At 37.9% G+C, this 8681-nt stretch overlaps 2 protein-coding genes across 2 annotated transcripts; one reads left to right on the forward strand and one right to left on the reverse strand.

Moving 5' to 3' along the window:
- Positions 1–789: 789 nt before the first annotated feature.
- LOC113758504 lies at positions 790–4360 on the forward strand. The gene is made up of 6 exons (XM_027301327.1): positions 790–793; positions 1017–1129; positions 1546–1581; positions 2286–2338; positions 2729–2852; positions 4139–4360. Exons 1-6 carry the CDS (start codon positions 790–792, stop codon positions 4358–4360), a joined length of 552 nt encoding a protein of 183 aa, XP_027157128.1.
- Positions 4361–6590: 2230 nt separating this feature from the next.
- LOC113760579 (aquaporin AQPAn.G-like) lies at positions 6591–8270 on the reverse strand. Its single transcript, XM_027303217.1, has 3 exons — positions 8117–8270; positions 7895–7982; positions 6591–7748 (listed from the first exon to the last, which is right to left on the reverse strand). The coding sequence occupies exons 1-3, from the start codon at positions 8206–8208 to the stop codon at positions 6948–6950; spliced, it is 981 nt and encodes a 326-aa protein (XP_027159018.1). The 5' UTR covers positions 8209–8270; the 3' UTR covers positions 6591–6947.
- Positions 8271–8681: the final 411 nt, after the last annotated feature.

An 8681-nucleotide genomic window follows, 5' to 3' on the forward strand; every position in this document is an offset into this window, starting at 1 on the left:
TTATTTCCTAAACTCATATAAAGTAGGAAATAGCATCTAATTCCTGCTAAATAGGATTTTACTTGACTACTACTTCAAGTAACTAAATCCAATTAGGAAACTAGTTACTTCCCACACCAAATAAGAATCTTAACTAAAAGAAATTAAGCCAATTTCCTAACAGAAACAAAAAATCAAGATTCAAGATACGTTTGAGTAAAAAAAGTCTTGTCATACATACTTCCTGTGTACAGCTTAAAAATTCAAACGATGTTTAAAGAAGAAACAGTTTCAACTTTTGACTAATTTTTCTCACCTAGTACAAGTAATAGCACCTCTGCGCTCTCTTACTGTCAGCAATTGCCTGGATAGTGAAATTTAGTGGGTCTCCCTTTCAGAGAGTTGATTTTCAAGCATTGTTGAAAAAAATACAAGAATGACGGCGAGGGTTAATAGCTAGGCGTCAGTTTCTCAGTGTTTCCCTCTCCCCTTTCCCACATCGGTTCAAGAGTGTGAGAGATTCCCCCCTTAAAGTCCTCTGGGCTCCCTTCTAGTCAGCAATTGCCTGAATAGTGGAGTTTAGTGAGTCTCCCTTTCAGTGAGTTGATTTTCAAGCATTGTTGAAAAAAAAAATAGTACAAGTAACAGCACCAAGAGTATAGCGTACTCTAATACTAGAATTATGTAAAGTCTTCTGCTGGTGACATCCTCCATACTTTAGTCTTATGCCACTTCGTGGGAAGTCTCGTCACAGAGGGAATCTACGTTGATGGTATGGAATTTAACTTGACATTACTTTGCCTGTTTGTAATGGGTACTCGTCACAGAGGGGCTATTTTCCATTTTAAACGATGGATCCTTCTAACGAGTGCCGTTGAGTACCCAATAGAAAAATTAGAGTTACGTAAAGGATGAGATCAAGTGATGGACTTATCTAGACAGCATTTATAGAAAATCCGGTACCTCGGTGATATAGCTCATCTAGGTGTTTTCTGTCTCATTTGACTACATTCTTGGTGAGTTCAAGAATGTCGCAGGGACTGTTGCAAAACTTCTGAAAGAGCAGTCCGTAATTGTTGCACATACTGAGAATACATTTGATAGGAGCGGAATAAGAAGATTGCTATCCAACAAATTTGAGCTGGATAAGGTTGGTAAAGTAACATTAATATTAATATTGAGATATTTTTACTGCAGCACTTTTTGTGATGTGATGTATGTGAGATAAAAATGTGTATTGAAAATTGTAATAATAATGTAAATAAATATATTTGGACAAATAATCTCTTGCCCAAACACACCAATAATTTCTGCTGGTGGTAAATTAAGAACAGTGGCATCCAACTTATGTTGTCTTCTGTGCACGTTATTAGTGATAACTCTTTTCTAGTGGATTCTAATTTAGCTATGGGCCCGTGCAAATATTGGTATCTTTATCATCTTCGTCTCAAGTTTGTCCAACTTATCTAAGAAGAAATAAATTATATGGCAAGTCTTTTGAAAGTGTTGAAATGATTTCATACATTGTGCTTGGACATTGAGGTGCACCAATTTGTTCCTCAACAGGCTCTGGATACTTCTTTACAAACTATTCCAAGCATGGTTCCCTGTCGCCCATCATGATCACCTCGCGGTCGTGATTGTTTCACATTCGTCGCAGCGTATGAGTGATATGCCAATTATAGTATATAAAAGTTTTAAAAAACTCTGAAAAAAATTACTAAAAATAGAAACTAGGATAACAAACACAATTATCAAATTAAGTTTACTAAATATCTACATTATCATATATAGTTACTAATTATTTAAATAAAGTAATGCTGCCATTACCATAAACCTATAGCATTAGTAGTAAAAGATTTTAGCATCAAGTGTGTCTTCTAATCCTATTTTATATGACATCAAAAATTAAATATAAGAGTAAAATCATCATATCTTAAATAACACAATAGGAATCCCAATACATAAAGAAAGTAGCAGTGTTTACTTCAATCGAGCAAAAGAAACAAATACCTATCAAATAATGTTATAAAATATAAAGACATAAAGAAGCAAGCATTTTCACCATATTCTCAATAAGCATTTTCACCTACATTGATCAACAGAAGTGCCTAGGTGATTGATCTCAATTTTCTAAAATAAAAAAACAACAATAATAAATGTCACGAAAATATTAAAATTCATAAATTATGTATAACTTTTGAATTCTATCAAATATAGTAAGAACATATTTTTATTCTTTTTACATACCTATCAAATTTGCTTTGGATACTGTTTGTTTTCTTTTCTTAGTCTTGTGCATGCAGAGTTATCATGTTTTGGCTGGGAAAGTGCGTTCATCGGATGAGCACCAGAACTGGTTTAGATTTTCATATACATTTAGGGACTTCCTTGATTGATATGTACGTGAAATGTGATGCATTCATCGGCTGAAGTTGCAGGAATAAAAACTTTCCAGAAGCTCTATGAACGTCCTTTTGCGTGACATTTCATTTTGTTTTGTTTCATGTCACAGGGGTGGGAAAGCTTTAGTATTTAGCTATAGGTTTGTGTCTTGAAATTTTCCTTTCTCTTGTTTCCGATTCATAACAGTAGATATCGCCAAGTTCTCGCCACTATTCGACGATTCTGTATCATATTATTGCATATCGGAGAGTTCTCGGCGATATGTGTCCGACTTGGTTTCAGAGGCGATGCGGGTAACGGTATCATATTGTTAACCCGTTATGACTCGGCCAAGTTGTTGCAGCCGATATGGCAAGCCCTTGATTCCAAGAGATCGCAGTGCAAAATTGTCAAAACAATATCTGCGTGTTGCTCTGGATGTTCTGGTCCCATCATCTGGCTTAGGCCCACTGGGTGCTGTTGATCAGGTAATCGATCAGTCTTTCGAGGTTAGAGTAAATTCTTGAATTATGATGAAAAAAAAAGAGTTTCTACAAGTAAGGCTATTGGTGGAGGCGTTTCTAAAATGAGGTTGTTCGCATTTGTTGAATGCGAACTTACTTAGCTCGCATTCGGCAAATGCGAGCTAGGATACATTTAAAAAAAAAAAAAAAAAAGGTACCTCGCATTTCTCTGTCTCTTTCACCTAAACCCAAAAACAGAGCTCCGTTCTTTACGTCAAACATTCGGCATTCAAATCCATAAGCAGAGGGGCAGAAATTGGAACGAAACTTTGCACACCCAGCTCACTCTCTCGTCTTTTGCGTAACTAGACAGCAGTCCAAGCTTCCAAGAGAAAATTGCCCAAACTCCCTCAATCTCTTTCTTTCTCGTCGGTTGTTGTCCGCCATTGTTGAGCTTCCACCAGACGCCATTTGCACCCCAACCAGCTGCCATTTCTGCCTCAGCAGTCATCCCCAACCAATTTTGTGACCCTTTGCGCTGCACATTTTCTTTTCCCTTCGCAAATGGCTTTCAAATTCGTGGCTGTGCATCTCAAATTGTCTCTGAAGTATGTGGCTTTGTGACTATCCTGTCTGGAACATTCCTTCTCCACAAGACCAAGGACATGGGAGGTGTAAGCAGCACTAGTAACACGCCCGTGCCATCTCCGGTATTCCTGGCATCACGCCAGAATTCTGCGGTCTGAGCTTTGAGATGAGATCGCATTCTGCGGTCTGCGGTCTGAGCACAGTGACCTCGCATTTAAGAGATGCGAGGTAACTGACCTCGCATTTCATAAATGCGAGGTCTGGTTTTCTTTTTTCTTTTTTTTTTTTGGATTTCGTTGGAGGAAAATTCAAGAGACTTCGCATTCAGCAAATGCGAGTTGAGGAGCTCGCATTTGCTGAATGCGAAGATCCCTTGGACAGAACCCCACACTCAAAATGCCCCCTTTGTAGAATTTTTTTAAAATTCATCATAATTTTAGAAATTTCTCTTCGAGGTTAGCTCATTTTTACTACTTATTATGAGATGAGATTTGCCGTTCCAATTGGGAAATCATAGTAAGGGATAATTGAAGAAATAGCTATGTACAAGTTAATCGATTAGCTTTTTGACCTATTTATAGAATCTGTGTTTGGCTTAATGTGTAAAAGGAACAGTCTTCAAGCTTGGTGCAGTTTCACCTCCAACTGGGTACTTTTCAGGCTGATTAGAGGCTCTCCGGTCTTAAGCTCATCTTACCAAACGCTTTAGCTAATCTCTGCAGATCGACAAAATCATAAATGAAGCTTTCAAGAAGTTAGATGCGGATGACAGGAAGTTGGTTAAAGAAGATGAGTTTAAGAAGCTTCTGACTGAAATACTTGGGAGTACCATGCTGCAACTGGAAGGCAATCCAATATCTGTTTCCACCAAAAGGACCACAAACTCTGCCGTGCATGTGCCGCTTGCGTCCTCCTCCACGCTTTTGGAAGCTCCTTCTTCATAATGCTGTTGACAAATATGACCCGTTGAATTATGAAGAAAGCAGGAATATTAGGCCTTGTAACTTTTAACGACTAAAATTGAACACAGATGACTTTTAAGCTACGTAGATGATTTCGTTCTGGATACAGAATATGGATGAGGTGCAAATTTACAAAGCCAAAACAAGTTGTTCTTGTTTCCAGGCCTACTACAATATGACAATCTTTCTCTTCAGAGATTTGATGTTCTAGTCCGACCCTATGACCAGAATTGAAATATTCGATCGTCATGAGAAGAAATATTCTAGTAACGGCTCATTATCCAATAAGAAAGAATTTAGAAAATTTGAAGAGCATTTCATTTCATTCCTCTTTTCCATTTTTTGGTTGGGTCATTGTCATGCTATTTATTCTTGTTTTGTGTGCGCAGGCCTTTTTGTGTGTGTGTGTGTGTGTGTGTGTGTTGAAAGACTTTGAACTTTAGAACGGTTGAATGGGCTCTTATGGTGTTATTAAACCAATTTTACCGATTAGGTTAGGGTATGCCGTTATTACACTATATTTACTAGAAGTGGGCAAAAAATCTGTCAACCCATTGATAGTGGACTCCATACCAATCCATTTCTAAAGATTAGGATAATCTTTTGACCGAATCAAAAGAGGATCGGAATGCTGTTATAAGCTTATATATAGAACCATTAGGCCAAAGGTTCAAGAATCCACAGGTTAAAGCTTGGGCACTGGACGTGCCTTGCATATATATTTTTTTTTATTTTTCATTTTTATATGCATACAAAAAATATTATTTTATGAGTTAATTAAGTAATTTTATTGAGCAAATTACAACCCAAATATGAGAGACTATAATTTGTTTACAATATTCATTTGCAGAGGTCATCAATTTTATTTTTTTTGAGAAAAGAGTTTAATCGATGTATAATAAATAAAAGGGATAATGCTTATTATAATTTTGATTGATTTTGGAATCATTTATTTTTTTCCCTTTTTCTTTTATTCCTTTGGATGTTTGTTTCAGGGCATAGAATTCTTTTGAGAAAAATCAAGGGTTAATACCACTTTGTCCCCCCAAACTTTGGACGATTACCCACTTCAGTCCCTAAACTTCAAAATGGGACATTTAAGTTCCTAAACTTATAAATACCTCCCACTTATTGTATACCCCCTTCTCTTTTTTATCACAATAGATATTCTGTCCCACTCATTGTGCCATTTTCTATCTCATTTTTTATTATATCGTTATTTCTCCTTTATAAATATCATAATTTAATTTTTTATTTTTTTAAAAATTCAATAATTATTAACTGAGTAATATACAAGATCCGTTGCGCCTTTCGATTGTGATTGTGAGTCGACTGTGGTTGATACAAATACAAGGACGCATAGCACAGCTGAATAATTGATGATTAAGCAATCAATTAATGACTTGGCACTTTGGGATTCCCCTAGACGAGGGTAAGACGCAGCTTAAACACGAAGCAATATCGACAAGGAGTTAACGATATAAAGGACCTCAAAAGTGTTTCAACTTTCAACCCGAAAGGCCCTCCGGGCCCCCTGCAATTATGGTGATGGATGGTGAGCTAGAGCAGACGCCAACCGCAACGCTGGACCTTATTTGGAATGTAATTTTTATCCAAAATTTTTTTTTATATTTTTCGTAAATATATTTTTCAATCACCTTTTTATCATATATATATTAAATGTATTGGTTTGTTAAATCGGGGATCTTAAAGCTATTTGGTTAATGTCCCGGTTATTAAAGGGGTTGGGTTTCGTAACATTTAACGAAAATTAGTACGTGTTAAATTTTGAAATTTTTTGAAAGGATAAACTCATGCAAGTTGAAATTCTCAATTTCCAAATACGATAAACTTTGTATTTCTGATTTTCCTAATTGGTAAACTCATAAATGCGATTGTTGAATATATATAAATTCCCAAATTGACTTGCACGTCAAAAAGGCCACTTGGAAGTGTTGATGAATGAGTCGGTCCGATTATTCAGACGGCCTATTCTCATTTGCATGCAGAAGATCTGTGATATTGTATTCTATTCTTGTGGGCCTTGGAACCTTACTGATTTCTTTCTTCTCAACCCGAAAGACGAAAAAGGTGAAGGCAAAATGCAAGGGCGATCGTTAACAAGAAGATGAAATTTAGACATCAGACATGCAACTAATTATTGAGGCGCCAGCGGTCGCGTATTAAAAATTTTGAACTTAATGCTCAACAATTTCGGCAGGCAAAATATCTTTTTAGTTGGGACATGGCATGGCACCATTTACATCCACAGCTCAATCTCTTGGGAACAGCATCAGTTTACACCCGACACCATAGGAAGTTTGACATTCATAATCTGTTCCCTTGGGAACAGCATCCGTTTACACTTGACACGATTGGAAGTAAATACCATACAAGGGTTTACTATCATAGAAGAAATTCTCCATCGAAATACAGAAAGTTTAGCTTGTTAGTACGAATATGATCACCGATCACAATCACATATATATAGGAAAGTATCATACATCGTCTTCCCCTTTTTAGCTATAGGCTAAGGCAACAACTCCATCCTGGTAAATTTCTACCATGTTTAACGTTCCAGCCTGCTAATAGTCCTTAGGATGCCAAAGAAATCATGCTTGAACCCTTCTGCATGAAAATGATTATTAGGAATGATCAGCGTGTAAACGTAGAATGCAAAACAAGCTACAGCAGGCCCTGCCCAGAATATCCAGTGCTCCTCCCACAGGTGGCCTCCTCTAACAACTGCTGCGCCGAAACACCTAGCAGGGTTCATCCCCGCGCCCGCATAACCCTTAGTAGCAGTGACTGTCGTCGATACAAACACCAGAAGACCCAGCACGATTCCGATGATTGAGAAAACAGGAATCAGGCCAATGGAGTTTCTCTGACGATGGTCGTATGCCATCCAGACTGAAGCGAACAAGAACACGAAGCTACAAAAGACCTCGAGCCAAAACGCCTGGGCAGTCTCCAGGCCTATTATCACTGGCCCTTGGGGACCCGGCGCTATTACGGTGAGGGTGCAACCTCCCAGTGAGAAGGTTCTTTCGATGTTACTGCTAACCACCGCTTTAAGTGCTAGTGCCCCTAGCACGCCGCCCGCACATTGAGCGATGATGTAGATTATGGCGCGCGACATTGAGATAAGCCCGACTAATGCCGCGGAGAATGAGATGATGGGGTTTATGTGGCCTCCAGAAACTGGATGCACGGCTAGTAGAAGAATCGCGATGATAATGGCCACGAGAATTGACAAAATCAGGTTTGGCATTTTCACATCTGTCTCGATGGTTGATATGACTATGGTGTCAATCATGAAGACCAAAACGGCTGAGCCAAGAAGTTCCCCTACAGATGCTCTCCAGACCTGCATCAAAGTTATATATCAACCCAACGTGAAATTTGATCAAGATACGAGCAAAAGAAATAAAGCCTTGTGTTACACAATTCCAATCCGAATGAACGCAGCTTGAACTGCAAAACGGGTCAGTCCGTTGAAAGATTATCACTAACATTTAAGGAGAGAAACTCGTCCAAGCCTAGCCTTTCGCTTATGCTGAAAGATGATTGTTTCTTTTCATCAGCAGTCCACTGTGCTGGTCTGCAAAAAAGTATGTTGCAAATTCGTGCAAGAAGTCAGGAGATTTTCAATAAAACTGACAAAGACTAAAAATGGAGAACAGACAAATTATTTAAGTGCAAGTAGCAGTGGTGGTGAAGTTATGAGATACTTACGCGGGAGCAATAGACATAGGTTGTATTCTATTTCCGGCAGCATGGCTTTCTTCTTCCATGTTAACGTATACATTTCCAGCATCTGCAGCCATCTACTCAATCAGCTATCAGAAATTTGCTTCTAACACATATGTTTCTTTTGCTAGTTTGTAACTTATAATTGAGCCTGTTGCGCTATTTATAGCGACCAAGTCAACTTCTAGCAAAGCCCACTGTCTAATGGCATAGAGGCTATCCATGAGGACTTGCTTTACAAAGCTGTCAATACTCAATATTAATGTCACTTAAAAATAATTGTAGCAAGAAGCGTGGAACATACATTATTCACAAGTGACAGGTGATACAAACCCTACAATTTGATTTCTCGTGCTTGAAGTGGCTCAGAATTTATTTGTCCACGATTCACTAGTGCATTTTAGTTACTTCTCCTCTATGTTTTTCATTAGCGATTATATTTGCTTTACGTCTTTATCTTTTCAGTAATACGGTAACTATAAAGTGGGGAGCATAGAAAATTCAGAAAAGGTGTGCTACAAGCACATGCTTCCTTGACTAAGGAGTATTA

Source organism: Coffea eugenioides, chromosome 2, assembly GCF_003713205.1.
Source record: "Coffea eugenioides isolate CCC68of chromosome 2, Ceug_1.0, whole genome shotgun sequence".
Classification (NCBI taxonomy): Eukaryota; Viridiplantae; Streptophyta; class Magnoliopsida; order Gentianales; family Rubiaceae; genus Coffea; species Coffea eugenioides.

Excerpts from the sequence above, each read along its gene's own strand:
- LOC113760579 (XM_027303217.1), bottom strand. The coding sequence starts at position 8,208 with ATGGCTGCAGATGCTGGAAATGTATACGTTAACATGGAAGAAGAAAGC. Across the intron at positions 7,983-8,116 it reads CCTATGTCTATTGCTCCCGC|ACCAGCACAGTGGACTGCTG; the intron begins GTAAGTATCTCA and ends ACTTTTTTGCAG. Across the intron at positions 7,749-7,894 it reads ACGAGTTTCTCTCCTTAAAT|GTCTGGAGAGCATCTGTAGG; the intron begins GTTAGTGATAAT and ends ACTTTGATGCAG.
- LOC113758504 (XM_027301327.1), top strand. Across the intron at positions 1,582-2,285 it reads TACAAACTATTCCAAGCATG|AGTTATCATGTTTTGGCTGG; the intron begins GTTCCCTGTCGC and ends TTGTGCATGCAG. Across the intron at positions 2,853-4,138 it reads CACTGGGTGCTGTTGATCAG|ATCGACAAAATCATAAATGA; the intron begins GTAATCGATCAG and ends TAATCTCTGCAG.